Source organism: Mizuhopecten yessoensis, unplaced genomic scaffold, assembly GCF_002113885.1.
Source record: "Mizuhopecten yessoensis strain PY_sf001 unplaced genomic scaffold, ASM211388v2 scaffold10327, whole genome shotgun sequence".
NCBI lineage: Eukaryota > Metazoa > Mollusca > Bivalvia > Pectinida > Pectinidae > Mizuhopecten > Mizuhopecten yessoensis.
This window is the reverse complement of record NW_018408491.1, coordinates 80,216-102,536: the sequence shown is the minus strand read 5'-3', so window position 1 is coordinate 102,536 and position 22,321 is coordinate 80,216. Positions and strand designations below refer to the sequence as shown.

The 22,321-nt window shown below is 35.8% G+C and overlaps 1 protein-coding gene across 3 annotated transcripts; it reads right to left on the bottom strand.

Annotated features, from left to right (window-relative positions):
- Positions 1-198: 198 nt before the first annotated feature.
- LOC110460132 lies at positions 199-8,022 on the bottom strand. Of its 3 annotated transcripts, XM_021512868.1 has the most exons (6): positions 7,668-8,022; positions 4,509-4,659; positions 3,580-3,640; positions 2,171-2,287; positions 1,885-1,959; positions 199-1,395 (listed from the first exon to the last, which is right to left on the bottom strand). In XM_021512868.1, exons 2-6 carry the CDS (start codon positions 4,583-4,585, stop codon positions 1,315-1,317), a joined length of 411 nt encoding a protein of 136 aa, XP_021368543.1. In that variant the 5' UTR covers positions 4,586-4,659; positions 7,668-8,022; the 3' UTR covers positions 199-1,314. The 3 variants fall into 3 exon arrangements, 2 of the variants coding, with proteins under 2 accessions (XP_021368543.1, XP_021368541.1); XR_002463977.1 differs by lacking the exon at positions 3,580-3,640; XM_021512866.1 differs by lacking the exon at positions 3,580-3,640 and having other exon boundaries at positions 4,534-4,659.
- Positions 8,023-22,321: the final 14,299 nt, after the last annotated feature.

Here is a 22,321-nt window from a genome sequence, read left to right as displayed (position 1 = left end):
CACGTCATGTACACATGTAATAAAGTGATACCCGGACGTGTTTATTTTGGGTTTTTTCACAGCCAGTGTTTTATTTCATGCATAGTCAATTCTGGTGCAATAAGATGGTTCCTGGATATCGATGCCATCGTCTTTTTGTTGGTCTCAACACACAATGTACATGAATAATTCAGCAAACTTTTTATTCATTGCATCGTTATGAACATAACATTTTGAGGTAGTAAAACTACATGTATTTCCGCACAAAAACAAATATAATTCAATTTGCAATGTTTTTTCATATGTCTACAAACCAAGGCGATATGAATAGAATATGATATGTTATACCTTTACCAAGTTGTTTAAAGGAGAACATATTTAGGTTGAATATTATAATAAGTTTATACACAAAGGTCATTAACTTATACCAGACTTCCATAGTTGTGTTTGTCTGTCCCTGCTTTGATAATCAACTTCAATGAAATTTAGAAAATCAGAAAATGAAATCATTAACACTGATGAGGAATATTTTACAAAAAGCTTAGTATTGGTGAGGATAACAGTCACTGGGTTATGATTCAAAGTCTGGAACAAATACTGAAACTGAAGCTAAGATGAACTATGGTCCAAATTTGAATAGTCTAGCACTTAAGACTTTTAGGGAAACCAAGCTAAACAGCACTGGAAAATTTGTATAAGTCCGACCTTCATTATATCAATCGCAGGTGAGCCACAAACAATATCAACCATATAAGATTATAAATATGATAGCCTTAATTAATAAAGTGACATATTTTTTTTACTTCACAGCAAATGTGAGGATATAAAAGCTCTCATGCCAAACATACAACAAGAACTAACACACCAGCAGACCTGTCAAGGTTTTGTAAACTAAAATGCAGATGATTGATGAAAATGCTGGTCATAGCAAGATTAACACATATCAATGCACTAAAGCACATTTTTGGAAGGAAAAAACACCTTTGGTTTTAAGCAAAAATTTGAATATTTCATGATAAGATTTTGTTCACAAATAATACAGTTTAATCAACATAAATGGCCAGTTTTATAACATTTTATTTGCCAATATTTTTTCAGGTTGGGTATGTTATGAAATCGTTGACAGCATGTTGTGTTGTAAACATGGCTACGAAGCTAGACAGCACATTGATAGTCTTTACCTAAGTAACTTCACTTTAGTGTCCATCTAGGTAGTAATTGGCCAGCTTGATTTGACAGCTTAACTGTCTACTATTGTTTATCTAATATCTGAAACCTCAATAAAATGCAATTGGTGGCCAATATCACAACAGTCACACTTTCTAGATTGGCAAATCAAACAAAGTTCCCCTGCAGAACATATTCCGCCAAAATCCTGTTGATGCCTTCTTTTTGTTGGAGTATCTGCAAAAGTGTCTAAAAAAAAAGAACAAACTTCCAATAAAGATGGATTCTTTAAGAAACAATCAACACATCTGCATTGGGTGGAATATTGACCAATCAAAATCCTTTCAAACATACAACTAAACTCTATGTCTCTTGGCAGTCTTTTTATTTTTGAGTGAACTTTGTGATGGATGCATAGACACACAGGATCATGGACACACTGACAAAGCATTTATATTCTCCCTCCCCCCTTACAAAAAGGGGGTATAGTAAGCTCTAAGAATAAAGTCATCCTCTTAAATTTATAGTTATACTGCACTTGATCTTGATGTTGACCAACAATTACGAATGGAGTAAAACCGATTCCACATATCATGGTTCTGAGCACCTGCATGCAGTGTCATCAAAACTTGTAGCTTACAATCAGTTGCTGTGTCAAGAGATTTGCAGTAATATTTGGCAGAGGCAGGGGTAATACCTATAAATGCAAAACCCTTTAATATCAACTTCACAACTCACCTCTGGCATGAAGATTTCAATAGCATCAGATGGGTCAACATTAAGTTTCTGTAGCTCAACCGATATGTCCACCATCTGAAAGATAAAACAGAGAAACTGATTTTTTTTTATCATGAATGGGCAGAGACACTTATTTTTCATATCAATACCAGATACATGTAATACTTTCTCTGCGGGCAAGCAACTACAGGTATTGTGCGAGATTCATGCACATTTACACATGAGTGGGAACACTTACTAAAAATAGTAAATTCAACTATTTTACAATTTCAGGATATTTAATTACCAAATCATCCTGAAATGGTCCAAATCGTCCAATTGCAAAACATTTCTTAAATCTTCTGTAGCCAGCATTTTTGTAGACATATCTACGCAGTGATGGAGAGTAATCTGCAACGACATTCTGAAATGAAATAAAGACCATACATCAAATTCAATAATCTAACAAGCATTCTGAAACTATGCATGCATGTTTTTGAGGTGTTCATAACCCTGTCAAAAGTGTAGTTAACCTCCAAAACTAAAGCTTTTATCTGATATATTACATGTACAGAGTATGCAGTGTGTCACATCTTAAAACAAGGTCTCTGTGACATGGATTTGACCTTTGACCTTAATCTCAAGTCTTTTTCTTCCGTTGTCGTCTGCCCAAATCTCTCCATGTTGTTGTGCTGTTGTCTCTCAATGTCACCGAAACGCTTAGATAAGAGGACGGCACCCACGCTAAAACAAAAGACGGTCGCTTGCGACAGCGTCTTACTAATTTTGCCTGGCGTAGGGGAAGCAACTCCTATCATTTTACGATACAATGTAGCGAATGGGAATTACGGTGAGCATTGTATCATTTTCAGAATATTCAGGTACCCGGTATCTGTTGTTTTAGTTTTGAAGCGGTGAGCAGNAGACAAACACGAACATATCGCAGCCTCCCAAAATACACACACATACACTACACGCATGCATCTTGCACACAGGGGAGGCCGTCCTTAAATGACCTTAGCTGTTAATAGGACGTTAAACAAAATCAAACAAACAAACAAACAAACCCGGTATCTGTTGTTTTAGTTTTGAAGCGGTGAGCAGTGGGCGGCCATATTGCCCTATAATGGAATCCTACTGCCATTATCCCAAATGCTGAACATTAATCGGGGAATAATAACTACCATTTTTAAGGACTTTGGTATGTCCCGGCCTGGGGACAAAACCAATTGCCTTTCTCATCTGGGCGAACGCTCAACATTAAAGTCAAAAGTGAGGTATTGCCAAGCAAGCCGCTATAAAATAAAAGGAAAATAGAAAAAGAAAGAAAGAGAAAGATTCCAAATTTTGCAATGGGTGCAGCAGATTTATTTTGGTCGCTTTTGTGTCCCCAAGTAGAAGGCACAAAAGCAAATCCTCAATTATGCAGGGGGTTCGCACATTAGTCGCCTCTTGCAATACATGATGTGGTTAACAGCAGGTGTATTCTTTTCTCGATCTCCGACCTGCAGGGGTGAGGAGGAGTAAAGAATATCATAATATAATCAATTTGAGTTTCATTTAAAACATCTGTTAAGTACTTTCATGTCAGAAGATTTGCAATAGTAACGTGGTGCTGGAGATGAAATAAAGGATATTGGAAAGCTTCCACAAGTTTTAACTAATACAGATGGACTAGGTCCATGGTATCATACCTGAAAATCATGGCGTTTATACCTGAAATGATTGATGATGGGCCTTTTCAATAAATCTGCCACCATATGAAGATGGAACATGGCTAAATAGAAAGAAAAAAAAACATAATTAGGCTATTGAAATTGAACAAAATCTGTGATCCGTTGTATTGAAGAAAGTGAAACACCACTAAATGTACACAAAAAAGTAAACTAGCATTACCTGGCAGTGACATGGTTGCACTGCTTCACTTTTAATACATGCAGATTCACAATGAGCAATACTTACCTGAGTGACCTTATGTTGCACCATTTAGTGGAAACACATATATGTCTATATGTCAAATGAAGAAAAGGTAAAGGCAGTACATCGTATTACAGGGTTTTCCCCCAGCTATTTTGGGAAAGGGCCCCTGAACAGGAATTGGGAAAATATCATTGGCAATTGACAAAATTTGGGAAATACAAGTTTGGAAAAACAAAAACCTGCATTGTGATTAGCAAAAGGTTTTTCCCTAGCTGTTTCTTACAGTAAGATGTATAGCAATAAACAAACATCAATTTTCAGTGTTTTTGTTTATTCAACTTCAAATTTTTCATTATTTATGCATGTTGAATGCTCCTGCAAGGATAGCAATACTTTGAATGTTGAACATATAATGAGTGAAACCTTATCTAAACATTCTTTTTAACCCATTGGGAAAAATAAGACTGAAATTGGGATAATGCAAGGTTATTTTTCAATTGGGAATGGGTCCCTGTAACAGACCCTATAAACACTTGGCAAAAACTCTGCATCAGGAGGTATTTTGACTGACCTAACCTAATGTGTGACCATCATTGCATGAGAATCAAACACATTTTACGAAAATAACTAGCTATAAATTATATCATTCAAGATTATTATCTTATATCTAGAAGTCAGTTGATTAACATTTCTTGAAAGAGAATGGTCTGCAGCACAAAACTTACAACAGTCTCTGTAAGGATTCCTTACTGTTTCTATGATTTCCTCCCTGCACACCTTTTCCACTATTTCCAAACTGCATAAGTCTTCTGAGGGGAGATTTCTACAAATCGAGGCAATCCACGCCAGGGTATTGTCTTGAAATTCCTCCACTATCTGTCAGAACAATCAAAATATAAGTTTCATTTATTAATATATTTTTTTAGATAACCATCAAACAATAATGTACTAATCAACTGTTATGTTAACATTTTGTAAATCAGTTATGGAACTACTAACCCAACCATTACTTTCCTTTTACAAATAGCTAAATGTCACTTACATGCCAGAATTCTTGTAGACCAATCAGTGAGTTTTACAATCATTTTAAGGGAATTGAGGTGAAAATAAGGGAGGTTTTATTCGCGGCAAAAAGACCATCTTACTCAGCTAAATTAATGAAATAAACAAGCACAAAATCTTTAAGTAAGGAACTTTTTTTGACTTTGGCAGGGTTTTTTGGTATATATTGTGTATGATATATACATTTAATAGCACAAAGTTAACAAAACAAAATACCACATAGTTAAGATATACTAAAGCAGAAAAATAAGGATAATAGTTGTCTATGTTCATTTACATTTGAACTTCTTGATAATGTAACAGAATGTTGAAACATGCAGAAATAATCAGCTATGAAAGTATAAAGAAAACTGTGTTCAGTATTTGAACTTTTAAATTACATATCTCAGCATTCAGAATAAAGACTATTTCCATCTTCTTCATGACATGCCCCTTATATATTTACCGGTCATTCTCTTTACTTTGATGCCATCACAGTATATATATATTTTGCTGCACACTTAATAAGCATGTCCCTGTAACCCACATCCAATTATAGGTAAGTAGGGGAATTATTATTGGAAGCCAATATCAACACATCTCTGTATACCACTCTCTTTACTCTGTATTCCACTCTATATATTTTCTGTATTCCACTTTTTATGTGCCCTGTATTTACTACTATTTATAATATGTATACATTCCTATGTAAAGACATTTCAATGATCTTTTATAATAAACAGGAGGCAGGGTTAGGGCCTGTCTATGGGGCAAATCCTGATAACATAAGTGTATCTAAATCCTCATGTTCAGCAATTGTATATATATGTATTAAACATAAACATGTATAGAATACCACGGACAGATTAAACACATGTATTCAGTACTATGGACAGATATTAAACTTGTATTTACTATCACACACAGGTATAATATATGCAATTGCTACAACAGACATGTGTAACACATGTATATACTGTCACAGACAGGCATTACACACGTATATACTACCACATACAGGTATAACACATGCATATAATACCAAATACAGGTATATCACAGGTATATCACATGTACATGTATATACTATCACAGACCGGTATAACACATGTATATACTATCACACACAGGTATTGCACATGTATACAATAGCACAGACATGTATAACACAGTCATGTATATTCTATCACAGACAGCTAGATATTACACATGTATATACTATCACACACATGTATTACACATGTATATACTACAACAGACATGTATGACACATATATATACTACCACATACATTGTACATGTATAACACATGTATATACTATTNAGAAAATGGTATAGGTATTATTTTAATTTCAATGAGAGGGTGAATATATCTCTGGGCTTCAACTATACTTTATAGTGCTTTACCTGGAATTGAGGATTATACACATTTTTAATGTTTTGCTACATGAATTATGTTGTTAAACAAATAGGTATATATCATATATATACCCTAGACCAAATAGTATTGCTAAATGTGCATCAAACAAATGATATGCTGGGACTGCTGGATCATGATGTGGAATTACTTTGAAAAGAACCTGAGGAGTTCCTTGAGTTAGCCTCAATGTTATTTTTTTGTCAGTTTCTATTATTTTGACAGTCTGACAGGTAGGTTAGATTTCTGATTAGATAAATATGTTTTACCATGAATTCATATATTTGAATACTTATAAAGTGCATGATGTTACCATGCATGTATCTCAGGCCTGTGCCTTTTTGGTCACACAAAGATGAATCTACACAACTAGAACCAATCTGATGATGAAATGTGTATCACTTGTCTATAATACATGGGATACAACTTTTTTCTGTGAAAGTAAATATATATATGTATGTTAACAGTCTGAAACAGTTAATAAAAGTTCCTCATAATGTATGTGAAAGTTAAGATAATTATAAGTTTATGACCAGTCTGAAGCAATCAATAATTTTTTCTTACATGTCTGTGATAGTTAACACAAGTTTATGACTAGCCTGAAACAATAATTAAAAATTGATAACCTTACTTGTGATAGTATAATAAAAGTTTTATAGCCAGTTTGAAACAAGTGATAAGTTTTCCTAACATGTCGGTGATAATAAATATAATTGTTATATGTATAATCATGCAGTTTTAAACAATGTTATTTTTCTGTTACATGTCTGTGAAAGTTAACACAAATTCATAATCAGTCTGAAGCAATGATTAAAAATTCATAACCTGTCTGTAATAATAAATACAGGTCTAATTATTGACACTGAAGGTGGCAATGTTCATGATCTGTGAAATTTGGTACTCCAAGATTCTTTACCACTAGGTCTAAATTAACATATGAGAGTCTTTGAAAAATTGGGACACAATCTAAACCAACTTACTTGGGGTGGGTGAGGGGAGGTTAACTAATTTGATTGGTTTGGAGGAACACTGAACAGTTGCACATATACTTTACCTGTTAACTCACAAAATACATGAGCACAGCCACAAACTGTAAACCAGGAATTTTTAACACATGATAATCAGCAGAGATCAATAAAATTTGCATACAACAAGTGATGTGAATGATAAATGTCGAATCTTTACCTCAAAATTGCTGTAAAATTATTACCCAGAAACTTGGAATAAACGACATACCTCAGGTAGACACATGCCAAAGAAACCAAGACTTCCTCAAAAACGAATACCCCCCCCGCAAATCAAACCAAACTAGAATTCTTCAACGAGGCTGTGTACGAAAAATAACATAAATCAAGATGAATTTTAAAATCTCAATTTATATTAGAAAATGTGGTGACTGATTATGACAATAATTCTGCGCTCTTACCGAGTTTGGCATCATTACACCTGCACTACGGGACCCTCACCATATAAATCCTCAGCAAACTACTTTCATTTGTCTCATTCATGTTAAAAATGACGTGCAACAGATTAACAAATGACAGTGATTCTCACCAATAAGAACTATTTCTGACCCTTTTACATTTTGGCCAACAAAAACCAATGGTCATTTGAATAATCAAATCCAGCAACTTCACAGACATTTCTCGAAGTTCCCAATGGCTCTTCGGAACACTAGAGTTTCGTTCGGTAAAGTTTATAACTCGGGATTATTCAAGCCATTTTAGTATATAGTAATGTGTGCTTCCTAATACCAATCTTTTAAAATATATGCGTTAATATAATAATCAATATTTAAATATATCAACTTAACTTATTGATAATATTTTATATTGGTGTTAATTACACTTGCGGTAGAAAAATACGAAACAGTTTGTGCAAAGCTAGTTTTTCACAGCTGCCGTTTGCCGGACTCAGAAAATGGCAGAGAGAATACCCGAGGAGGTATACGTACTTGATCAGGTTGATGTGGCAGAAGGGCACTATGCATTGGAAGCTCTCGAGACCTTCTTTAAGAAAGAGGATCCTGAATCTTGGGAAAGTATGACCTTACAGGTAGTATTCTGTAATCCATTAGGAGGATACTCTTTTTGCGAGGCTGTCCTGACTACGCAGGAAATGTTGAGCACATTCAATTGTTATCCAGATCAGGCGTCAAAAACTTTACCGTTGAAAAACCACTGGGATACCGAAAAACTGCAGAATTTGGTCAAATTACAACGAAGCAGGCGAGACGATAGAGGAGAGCAATGCAGCAAACGCCAAAAAACTATTTCAGAGAGAGAAAACATCGCATTTGAATTATTGGACAATTACTTGAAAGGTTTGTGATATTTCAGTTGAGCAACTAACTTCTTTCACATTAGGAACTGATCTCCTAATATGTATCTAGCTTATAAAGGCAGATTTGGCTATATGGTCAAATTTGACCACACATACTGGCTGGCAATATATATATATAGTGTAAACAGGTTGGGCACACCCCCGCATATATATATATGGGTAATCAGGTTGAGGAAAACCACCAAATTAAGTATAATAGGCAAATTTGCCTATGTAATTGGAAGTGGTAATGGAAAATACCCTGCCCGTACCGGGCTTCGAACAAGGGACCTCTCGCAAACATCCTACCACTTGACTAAACACTAGACTAAAGGGAAATTCCCGCTAGTCTTGAGCTAGTATGGTGACCTTATACTCTCCACTTTTACACTATTATTCGCCAATTGAGGTATACATTTTGTAGCTTTGTTACTAAAAATAACCAGAATCACTTTAAACTTCCCTTTTTTAATTTTTTCCTCTAAGTCGCATATATATAACCCCCCCCCCCCCCCCCCCCCCCCCCCCCCCCCCCCCGGGTAGTCATGAAACATGAACAAAATGCAAAAATAAAATTTATTTGCATGTGGGAAAGTACCAAAAATTGATGCAATACTTCCGATGGAGCAACATCAAGTTTCTAAGTAGCTGACCCTTTCGCCATTAACTAATACATTGCAAAATTTACTGTTTGAGTGATTTTTAGTAACAAATCAATACTACAACAGCAGGCGTATAATAGGGGAGCTTGCATATTATACGCAAGTTGGTGGTTTTCCCTACTTGGAGTAATAAATAAATTACTCAAATGCAGAATAATTTGAATAGAAACACGTAAATTTCTTTTATGCATTTGTAACAAAAAAGGGTGTCATCTTTTTAACATTTTTATGATTTTACAATGTAACTGTGGAACGTAAGACTACTTCTTTGAAAAGATTCGCCATGAAATAAGGCATCTGATAAAAATATGAAGTAATATGATGTGCAGTTTACATTGCTTGTCAAGTCCCATAAATCGTGGAAGTTGGAACAAAACTGCAAAAGCTGGTGGACAGTTTACAAATTACAGGTGAGGAAGACTCGCCAATCTTGAATCCATATGTTAATTTCTAAAATATTGATGTCAATAACATGCATTTCTTCTCTGAGTAATAAAATAATAGTAATTAAATTACTATATTATTTTGAAATATTTTAATCAAGCATTTCCTTTTCTTTTGATTTTTTTTGCCATGTTTACTATTTTTCAGAATTATTTTCTGCTGTTATTTGATACTGTCTGGTATATATCTTTTTGAAACTAATGCTACATATATATATATGATATCTCATATAAAATTCAGAATAGTGTATGTAAATTTAAAAAAAAACTTTTTAAATATCTAAAATCTTAAAACAAATAAAAAGAAAATAATAAATGATAGTAATTACAAAAGAACAATAAAGAGTTTTACTGTCTCATATGAACCAGGCCTTGTGTAAAACATACAATATAAACTTGGAATGTAAAAAAAGATGTGCATGCAGAATAATGTAACTGCATGGACACGCCCAAAAAAAAGATACTGCACGCAAAAAATGCCCTTTTTTGGCCAGCGCCCTGCCCTTTTCAAAGCCTAGCTGGAACACTGACAGGACGTGCAGTGGGAACTAATCCGTTTTAAGAGTGGTAACTCTTATAATCGGAAATGTTGTAAACCTTTTTTCAGATATTTGAAGTTATTTCTTCATATAATACAAAAAATAAACAATAAACTATGCTGCAAATGTTTTATTGGAGATAAGTTACTTATTTTGGTTAAAGATATTTTGATTTCACAAGGGAACATCAACATTTCAGGTGGTGTAGAATACTTATTGAATGTGTGTTTGCATGGACGACCAGTGTTGAAGTGCAAGCAAGTGATCATGAGATGATGTTGATGTTGCAGGTTTAAAGTCTCGATTTAGGTTTATTCGCGACTCTAGGTTAGTAACATCAGTCTGGGTCGAATGTTTGATGATGTCAGTTGGTGATCCCCTTCTCCTTTATCAACAGGGGCTTGGGACCGGCTATAGTGGAGGAGCCGGAGGTCTATTTTGCAAGCAAATAGTGTGACAATTTCACAGGCTTTTATAGGGGTCGGATCCTGGTATGCATAGATCTCCAAGCAGAGCACAAACTAAAATGCCGGCACTTTAAATATACAATGACCGGAACATACTGTAATCAGTGCTCCAGATAGCTTGCGTGAATACGCATTCACGTACGATATTTCACAAATTACGCAAAAGAAAAAAATGAACTTGCTTAATTCACGCAAGCAAAATCCGGAACATTGCGTCAGTCTCCGGGTCCAATTTAGCATATTATAATACGCTTACAGTGAGTCACCGAGACGCTTGCATATCAATGCCTCCTGTTACAAACGCTAACACAAGAGAGAATTAAATTATGGCGCTATCAAAATGTCAACAATCGGCGGGTTTCATTCAAAAATGATTCCAAACTTTTCTGTTTTAGCACAAATTGCATTAACCTTGTGTATAACATCAATAGAATGTGAACGATCATTCAGTGTGCAAAACCGCCTAAAGTCACGGTTAAGATGCTCTCTCAAAGCAGCAACTGTCAATACATTGATGAAAATCAACATGTTAGGACCTGAACTGACTTTGAGCCAAGAAGGGCTGTTCGAATATGGAATGATAAAAAACGAAGAAGGATATGTGTACTATTCAAACGAAAAAAATATGCAACTCATTGAGTTTTGGGTTTAAACATTTAAACACAATCACAGTGAAATGGAAAAATAATACCACATGTCAAGACAACACAAAAATATGAATTTGAGTCATTCTTAACCGTATACTATAAGAATAACACATACAAATTATTCATCTTATTTCAACATTTTCAGGTAACGTTGCTTTTACAGCACTTCATGGTTTAAAATTTAAGTTTTCACCCCAACACTTTGGAGAGGTAGGGGTGAAAAACCCCACATGTTCAAAAGTTATCTGGAGCACTGCTGTAATCATAGGGGATATCTCAGAAACAATTTCTGAATACTGAAACTTCGTGTTTATTTTTTATTAAAATCTCAATTGTTGGAAGCTTTTTAACTTGCACTGTCAGATTTAAATAAAATAAAAATGATGTGAAACCAAAACTTATCTTAACTACATGATGAAGGTGAATTACCAAGTATTGTGACCGAGCTAAGGAGACTTGATTTTAAATTTGGAAATGATGATTATATAATATGACCACTTTTCTGGAGATTTCCAAAAGCAAGGAGGATATTTTTTATCACAGTTTTGTAAATTACACATAAAGTTTTTATACGCCCGTCGAAGACGGGGACGTATTATGTTATCACGTGAGCGGGCGGGCGGGCATGCGAACAATGTCCGCTCGATATCTCAAGTAATTATTAACGGATTAACTTCAAACTTCACAACAAGGTTAATTACCATGAAACCTCGGACAAGTTCGATAACCGCCATTATCCGACCATAATTTGTGGAGTTATGCCCCTTTATGGACTTGCCGAAACAGTGTCCGCTCGATATCTCGAGTAATTATTAACAGATTAACTTCAAACTTCACAACAAGGTGAAAGCTCACACAAGTTCGATAACCGCCATTATCCGACCATAATTTGTGGATAATTTCTGTGTGAACGAACTGCAGGCAGATGTGATTGAAACCTTCTACTCTGACCATAAGATTGTTTGGATTGCATTATAACATGGTAATACTCCAATAATATAAATGACTAATTAAAATGCAAGTTTTCTGTTAACTCATTTATGTACCAGTTATGTTGAACCATTTCTCCTAAACAACAATTATTCCTAAATATTTTTAATGAATTAACTTCAAAATTTATGACAAGGTTAATTTCCGTAGAAGCTTGGACAAGTTTGATAACCATTATTATACGACCATAATTATTGGAGTTATTCCCCTTGGTTTCATTAATGCGATGCATGCGTTCCATGATGTTGTATTGCACTCATTGATTTACCAGTTATGTTGAATGATTTCTCTTTTAATATCAATTACTCACAAATACTTCATATATTTCAATCATACAAACAACTGCTCATTCAATGTGTGCCGGGCGTATTATATACCGCTCGCGGTAACCTTGTTATGTAATGATTCTTTTTAGTAAATGGTTTCTAGCAACTAGATGTACAATATAAAGGCTATGTTGCTTATTTAAAAATAAACTAAAAGCAAGATTTGAAAGATGAAGCAGATCATTAATGTCCCGTAATCTTTTGAAATTTACCAGACCGAAATGTCCTGTAAAGGTTGATCCGGACTGCTAAACATTAATATTCAGTGCAGGGCATCCAGTTGACCCTTCCATTTTAGCAATTTCAGGAGTCAAATCACTATTTTCCAGAAATCTGAAGGGTCAGAACATAATCAAGTAGACATGTCCTTTTAATCTCAAGAGTCAGATCCCATTTTGGGGAGTCAAAAACATACTCTCAAGGGTCTACTGCACCTGGATGCCCTGCAGTGTTGAATATAGAGAAAATTCATATTTCGCATGGTCTGTATAACACAAAACAATGTTTTACAACATAATGTTTGATAATTAGAACTGTATGTGGAATTATGTGGTAGTACAGGCTAGTATGTGGTAGTATGCGGGTAAATCGATGGACCTGGATAAATGATATACAGTAAAATCCCACTTACTCAACCCTGCATTCCTTGAATACCCCGTATTCGTCGAACTGTTCGCTTTGTCCCGACCGCGTCCTTATATATTCTTTGTAATTAAACCTCGGACAACTCGAACCGCTATTTGTCGAATACCCTGTATTCCTCGAACTAATACTAAAAATGTCCCCTTCCCTTCATATTCATAGTATTAATCCTACCCATTTGTCGAACAGGTGGTCACCCGACAATTTTTACCTGTGGCTGCATCGGGCCCCGGGATACCGCTCTGTAGATCTAGCTCATGTACATGTGTTTATACAGGTGTCGCGTCAAGACTGCAGATAATTAACTGTGGTTTGATTATACCTACACGACCGTCTACTTCATTGCTAATTATTGTGATATGGATACCTTTCTAATAAGTCTGTCTGAACACACACAGAAGTTCCATTTTTAGCTCACCTGGCCCGAAGGGCTGGTGAGCTTATGTCATGGCGCGGTGTCCGTTGTCCGTCAACATTTGCTTCAAATCACTACTAGTCATAAAGTACTGAATGGATTTTCACCAAATTTGGTCAGAAACATCATTGAGGGAAGCTAAGGAGAACAGATTTTGCATAAATGGTGACTCTGACCCCCCTGGGGCCAGAGGGGCGGGGCCCAATAGGGGAATAGAGGTAAGTCTTTTAAATCGCTACTAGTCTTAAAGTACTAAATGCATTTTAACCAAATTTGGTCAGAAACATCCTTTGGGGAAGGGAAACAGATTTTGCATAAATGGTGACTCTGACCCCCCTGGGGCCAGAGAGGCGGGGCCCAATAGGGGAAATAGAGATGAATCCTTTATATCGCTACTTGTATTTTTGAAACCGTTGAGATTCCCACCCCATAACCATATATAGCATTACTGGGTACTAAGAGATAAATAAAACCCTGTTGTATAAATGGGCTCAGGGGTCTTTCCCCACCCCTAGGGACTTCGTTTCTTTGCTAAATCTTTTAAACTGTTTAGATCCCCACCCAATAACCATATATAGCATTGTTGGGTATCAAGAGATAAACACAATCATGATGTAAAAATAGGCCTTGGGGTCTTTCCCCACACCTAGGGACTTAGTTTCATGGTTATATTTTTGAGATCCCCACCCTTATAACCATATATATAGCATTGTTTGACACCAACAAACAAAGCTATTAACAAATTGAGCATGAACATTATTTTGACATTTGGTAAAATCCAACCAGGTGAGCGATACAGGCCCTCTGGGCCTCTTGTTTTGTGTAAAGCCAAATTACGGAATGACGAAATCAAAGCGAAGATAATGGAGGATTATGCGCAACATTAATGTTAAATAAAGTGTTTATTGGGATATCGTACAACATTGGTCACTTTCTTATTAATATCGGAAAATATTCGCACATAATTTGTGATTCCGTCAATTAGTATTAACCATGAACGAATAGAACATACATATACATATATGGCGGAATTTTGGGAAGGCCTTAGCAATATTTCGGACAAATTCTTCTCTTGTAACGGGATGACTAAATCACTCGGTTTATATTTTTTTGAAATAATTAAATGTTTTTAAATCTTATATATGGTACAAAAGGGTGATAAATCACGACGACGTTATAGGCATTCAGTGAGTATAGTGTAACATACGTATGATCTATACCTATAATGGTCTAGGACTAACCTCTGATAACTTGAATACCCCGTATTCCTGGAACTATTAACATGGTCCCAAGCAGTTCGAATTAGCAGGGTTTTACTGTATTCATTTAGTTATCACCAGCCTCCTGTTTATTTCTTCAAATCAATGATTGAAGGCATGTTGTTTTCAGAATTTGAAGGACACCGTCTCTCTCTAAGAAAGGTATTGAACAGATTGAGTATTCCAGAAAAAAGGATGGCTACTGCAAATACTCCATCTACTGAGAATGTTGGTGCCACAGGAAGAAGTTTTGATGGAGAGAGGAATGGTTAAAGAATAGTTAAAGCAAACTATTTTTACGATGCTTCATTTAATAAATATTGAAATAATTCACGAGGTTATTATCAATCACGTGTTTACGTAATGTTAGACGAGATCAACATGAAAGTGAGCCGGAAAAAAACCCATGCTATACACATAGGGGATTTGAAAAAAACCTAACAGAACTTACATGGAATGTAGCTTAAATTGAACAACTACATTTTCGTAATAGTATGGGGAAACGCACCAAGATGTCGAAACGTAACGTCGTAAGTTGATCGGCGATTCTCTGGCATAGGAATTTGGCTAAACTTTCTTTGTTAACGGTTACCTATTTAATAATACTTTTCATATAAACTCAGATAACAACACATTATGTATCAACTGTATCTTTTATTAATGTTTGACATAAATAAATTTGTTGACCGTCATTTGTCTTAGAGTTCCGTGTACCAAGGGAGATAATCCAAGATGGCGGTCTCCCAGAATCGTCGATCTTTTCCTGAAAAAAACTTGAAATTTTCTATACCTGTGTATTTTACGCACCACCCACTTTGGGTATTAAATTTCTGAAAAAAAAGTGCGCAAATTACATGGGTTTTTACGGTATTCGTATATCAGGTCCCTGTGTCTCAGGCGGTCAAAATAATGCCTCAATTAGAAGCCATATATGTATACAAGGAAGTTCAATCAATCAAAAAGAACTTGAAGTATAAACATTAAATAAATGAAGCTTCACCTTTTAATCAGTTGTAGTCTTCGTATCAAGGTCACAGCCAGCTCCCTAACATATTTTGTAAAGTCTTTCCCCACCACAAGGGACTTAGTTTCTTTGTTAGGTCATCTGACCCGAAGGGTCAGGATGACCTATAGCCATCATATTTCGTCGGTCGTCGTCCGCCGTGCGCCGTCCATAAATTTTTCACATTTCAAATTTCTTCTCAAGTTCCGCCAGTGAGATTCAGCTCAAACTTACCTGTTATTTTTCGGGTCTGTCCGAAATCCAAGATGGCCGCCATGGCAGCCATCTTGAAAAACACATTTTAAACTTCTTCTCCGGTTTCACTGGTGCCATTGAGCTGAAAATTGGTCAGAATGTTCAGGAAGGGGAGCCAACAAAATGTTGATATTTTTTCGGCTACGTGAAAACTTTACATGGCTGCCATGGCGACCATATTGTAACATGATTGCGCAATCATGGTATTCCTGAACAACATGTATTTTAAACTTCTGAAGTTCCACCAGTGGGATTCAGCTCAAACCTACCTGAAATGATCCTGAGATGGTCCTGACAAAGTGTTATTTTTCGCGTTGGTCTGAAATCCAAAATGGCCACCATGGCAGCCATCTTGAAAAACACATTTTAAACTTCTTCTCCACTTCCACTGGTGCCAATGAGATGAAAATTGGTAGAGATGTTAAGGAAGGGAAGCCAACAAAGTGTTATTTTTCGGCTTTGTGAAAACTTTGACACGGCTTCCATGGCGCGGCCAAATAGGGGAAATGGAGGTCCTGAACGACTGAATGGATTTCAATGAGATTTAGTATATAGCATTATTGGGCACAGGAGATTAAATATTATATAAACGAAGGGTGTGGCTCCCCTAAGGCCGGAGGGGCTGGCCCAATAGGGGAAATTGAGGTAAATCCTTCAAATCGCTACTAACTAACATTAATGGACTATAGCATGATATGAATGGTCATGAAAAAACATTTTTTTATGGCAACTGCAGTTTTCAATTTGTTGCAATTGGTTAAATATCATTGCCCTATTGTTAAACTAAAAAAAATATGTTTATAGAAACAACGAGGTATATAATTATTATTGACCATTAATAATTTTATTGTGTAGAAATTACAGTTTGATACCGCAATGCCAATTAAATAGATAATATTCATGTAAATAAGTAAATACAGTTAGTATTGCCATAATGGGGATGAAATGGTCGACAGACACTGAAAATGATTATTATTTTCAAATTTAAGGTTTGTTAAGGAGTTAATGGACATGAAAATGGAATTAATTGTGCTTCATGAATACAAGAAATAAATGCCATTTTTAGCTCGCTCTTCATTCAAACATATTCTTCTCAAGAACCAAGAGGCCCAGAGACCTGATATTGGGCCTGTAGCATGTTGAGGTGAAGGGCTCCTAAGTTTATTCAAATGAATGACCTTGACCTATATTCAAGGTCACAGGGGTCAATTTTTAAATAGGCTAAAATCTTTAAACGACTTCTCAATAACGAAGAGGGCCAGAGAACCGATATTGGGCCTGTAGTATGATGGGGTAAAGGGCTACCAATTTTGTTCAAATAAATGACCTTGACCTTTATTCAAGGTCACACAGGGCTGATATTGATGTTTTTTCCTCAGACGCATCTGTGGCTCCTATGTCGAAAAAGGTTGGTCACCAGTAAAAAACGCTAGGCGCCAGGCTACTATAAGGTTTACATTTTACTTTTCACATTTTACTTTTTACTTTGGTGCGATATGAAACACTCATAAAATGCGACCTCCCAGGAAATAGATTTCCTATTGAATATCAGACCTACGTTGAGCACAGTTCATAAGAGTTACCCCCCCCCCCCCCCCCCCCCCCCCCCCCCTGTGAGCACCGATACATATGCTAATGTAGTTAGGAGCCATGTTGGTCTATATATGACACCAAGCAAACGACAGAACGTGTTGAAATATAAAGGGGAGATAACTCTGCTTTCTATGATGAAAAGAAAATTGACAATAATGTATTCGACAATGCGTGTTGCATAAAAATAAGGAAAAAAAGTCCATTGTTTGTTAGAATTTTTCTGGGGAGAGCCTGTAATAGACTAAAATGTATTTCCTTCAAAACTTCATTATGACAGTTTACGTTTTACTGAAGCCTTGCTCTGAAAATCATTACATAACTGCATGGAGATTTTATCATCATGGTAGACGGTACAGGATACTTAGAATAGAGCTTCATAAACAATATTCTCAAAAAAAGAAATATTTTTATCATACGTAGTAACCCCTAATCTATCAAGTGTTCGTAGTCAGTGTTTTCTGTTGCACTTGAAAAAAATATTAGAACCCAGTTCCCGCTACATGTATACCTAACCAAAGAATATAGTTTCTAATCTCCACTTGGCATTTTAGATACAGTAACATGTAAATACTTATTACCGGTTAGCTTGTAATAATAATAATAATAATAATATCTTTTATTTATACAGGGTTACATTATTATTTAGACATGGTCTAGTTTACAATTGACCCTGGCTGACTCCCAGGGACTGAGGGGCGGGGCCAAAAAGGGTCAAATTGACTGAGATTTCAAAATTCTTCTTCTCAAGACCCAGAAATGGTAGAATCAAATACTCTTCATGGATGGGAGGATCTTAGAGTGCTTTATCAAAATTGTAAATTCCATGGTCCCTGTGTTTTACATTTTCCCTTGGGGAGGGGCTGAACTTTACTGTAGTTTATATAGGAAAATCACGTTTTTGAGCATAATTTGTTTTATTTCCATTAAAAATTGGTTAGAATTATGGGGAGAGGCTAAACTTAACTATTATTTTTATAGGAACAGTTTAGAAATACATTGGAAATACGTAGATGATAGTAACATGTTGAGGACTCGTGTGACTGTTAGGCCTCTTGTTAATGGTTCAGCTTGGTAGCCATGATGCATACTAACATGTACACTTGATCAAGTTAATTCTGTTAAATTTCACCAGAGTAATGATTTGTAGGCTTACGAAAATATCACTGAATATGCTATTTAGGTGACCCTTAATTGCAGTTATTTTATTGGGAATGAGTTTGCATGTCTACCAGACCTAAAGAGACAGTTGAAAGCCCTGGCTGGGGTGTACTTTTGGGGACTTGAGTAATGAGCCCTGTTACCATTAAAACTTGTTCATTAGCACTTCAGGCATAATTTGTGACATTTCATTATGTAATGTTGTTTCAACTAGTGCTTGTTTTTCATCATAGGAATTGACTTGACTTGGCATGGCTTTGTGGACATGATGATAAATGGACTGCTACCATTAACTGTCTTGGAAGATGAAGAAAACACCTTCAAATTTGAAGAAGCGGACCAAAGATTGAGTTTGGCTGTGGAAGTAAAAAAAGACGCTGATGCATTTGGCCTTAAATACAGAAGTGGTACAAGTCAATTGATAGCTGAAACTATTACTAATGCATTTGCACAAACTAATGCAAATGCAGGTCTGCTAGGCCTACCAATACCAGCTTTTGGCTGTACACCAGACAAAATCTATGTTTACTCATATGACTGCAAAAATGACATTTTATTGAAGAAAATTGAAATTCTTAAAATTGATGAGGAAAACCTGACTGTTTTGACAATAGTGAAAATATGGCTGTACATACATTTTTCATTATTTATGAGAAGAGATTCTACAGACCTGGACAAACATCCAGATCTTAAAGATTATACAGCAAATTTTTTGTCGTGTAATGAAAATGTTCCTCGTTTTTACTCCAAAATCCAACCTGGTGTTCAGATATTCCCAAGAGCTGGTAATGAACCAACTGTGAAATTTGTTGGCCTGAGGCAGTAATTTTATTGACATTCATGGAAACCTTAGTTGGCTGACAGTCAACTATTAGACCTTTGTATCATATGCAGAGATTGAGAGCATCATGTTATGAATAGGGTCATTTTCATTAAAGTTTGAATGGGTTTCCTGAAAGAGAAGTGTTACATGTAAATCAGTTGAATTAAGTCTTCCTGATCATTCATTTTTGGATGACTTAGGCTCCCAATGGTTCCTTGTTAATGTGCATTTCGAATATTTGGACTGATCAAGATATCAAGGCAACTTGGAAAGTATTTTGTGTTTTATGTTTTAATTGAAACAACAAATCATCATAAATTAATTATATAATGGTCATGCTTTTTGACTGATGTCTATATTCATATTAAAATTTCACTGGGCAAAATCAATGATATCTCATTTGACTTATCATATGTTTTGTTTTCACTTTTAACTGGTATGTTATTGCAATTATTTTAATTGTTTTAAATTTACTGAAGGGGAAAAAAAAGTGGCTTACAATTCATAAAATTTGTTCTCATTTTTTTCTAGAATATTAATATTTACATTTTTTTTAAAGATCCTTTTATATTATTAACAAAACGTCTTCAATATATATAATAACATAATAATATAACACACTTGTAAGCTTATTGTATAAAGAACTGGTAAGCTTACAGCCTTATATTTTGTCATGGTGCAGCTTTCGCCATGCCCTTGTTACAATTGTAGCTCACATGGTATGAAGTGAGCTTATGGTATGGTGTGCAGGAGTGGTCATCCGTCCATCTGTGAACTTTTAACTTCTAGAAAACTATAATCAACTGAGTACTGATATTCGGCCAGGAGGTACATAGGCCTAGGGAAGAGCACATGAAAGTTTCCATATATAAATGACCTTGACATGTTCAAGGCCACAGTAGCCAAATAGTTAAAAATTCATTTGCAAATCTTCTTTTAAAGTCCCAGAAGGCCCAGATGGTACTAATCTTTGGCCAGTAAGTTCCTGCTATGAAGTGCTATGAAGTTTCTTCTTGAGCTATTACTTAAGTATCAAGTTCAGAAAGGTCAAATATATAAGTTTCAGAAGACCCAGAAGCCTGATATTTTCCCAGCAGGTACCTAGGACACAGTAGTATAAAGTTTCCTCATGACAAAGACGTTTACCTTGAGATTTTTAGCTCACTTGGCCCCAAGGACCAGTGATCATGGGCTTATGTCGTGCTGCAGCGTCAGTCGTCCGTCGGTCGCCCGTCAACATTTCCTTTAAATCGCTACTAGTCCTGAACGACTGAATAGATTTTGTTGAAATTTGGTCTGGAGCATTATTAGACAAGGGGGGGGGGTCTAATGTTGTATAAACAGAGGGTGTGGCTGCCCTGGGGGCGGAGGGGCGAGACCCAATGCGGAAAATAGAAATAAATCGCTACTAGTCCTGAACGAATCACTGCAGTATACTTGTGAATAGGAATGATAAAAAAAATCATGTACTTATCGAGAACATTTATCATGATGCTGTTCTATATAAAATAATAATCATGTTCTGAAGAGGAAATTTTAGGATTACCAGGATTAGAGATTTAATTACAGGTACCTATTTGCATTGTGGTTTGTAAGAGAAAATAGTTCCAGGCCAGAAAGTTAATTAAGAACAAACAGTTGGGGAGAATTTTTTTTTCTTTTTTTATTCAACATTTTTGTTGTCCCATTCAAAACATACAAAAATATGTAATATCAGTAAGAATAATGAAAGGCCACTGTACATATGTTATCTATATCTTTGAACAGAACTTGCATCTATAAAACTTTATTACAACAAATACAAATATAAAAAAATCATACTGCTACATTGCTACATTAATTTTGACATATTTCATGAATGATTTAATGTGGCTCCACACATCATCATCAGCGTCCATTTTCGTGACGTACTTCCGGAAAAAGTACAGCTCGGACTCAATTATCTTGATCGACATGTGCATGTACACCGTGTCGTCATTTCCGTATTGCGTATCGGGCATTCAATATCGTAGTGCAAATTATAGTAACACCTGGGCCGTTTTCGTTTAAACGGTCAAACCGATCGGACAACTGTTGTTCGTTTATTAAATAAGGTCGGACCTAGTTATCTGATGCTGTTTTCAGGCGAGCCTTGAGAAAGCCTTGCAAGGCCTGCTTACACATTTGCAGGTCCGCCAGGATTTATACGCGAAATTGTTACATTAATAAACGGTCAAACCGGTTGCTCCGCATAAACGAACAGGCCCCTGGTAAACAATAGAACATGTGCGTGCCGATGATATGTCAACACCCGATATCGAGATTTTACCGGGAAATGTATAATCACACGTACTTCAGGAATAAAGCTTTCCAATTCATAGACATAAACAGACTCACGGGAAGACAGTGACATGAGACCAGACGACCTCAAGAAGGTCATATAGGAAACACATGGAATGCGGACGTACCAACCTCACATGTGCATATCACGTGCTTACACGAGTTCATAAGCTCGAGGTCGTTACGATTTTCGCTGTTGAGGGAGTTTCGCTCTGTC

What these genes read in the sequence shown, in the direction of transcription:
- LOC110460132 (XM_021512866.1), bottom strand. An exon ending in GGGAGGAAATCATAGAAACA is followed by an intron (nt 2,288 to 4,533) that starts GTAAGGAATCCT and finishes ATTTCATTTCAG; the next exon opens with AATGTCGTTGCAGATTACTC. An exon ending in GACCATTTCAGGATGATTTG is followed by an intron (nt 1,960 to 2,170) that starts GTAATTAAATAT and finishes TTTATCTTTCAG; the next exon opens with ATGGTGGACATATCGGTTGA.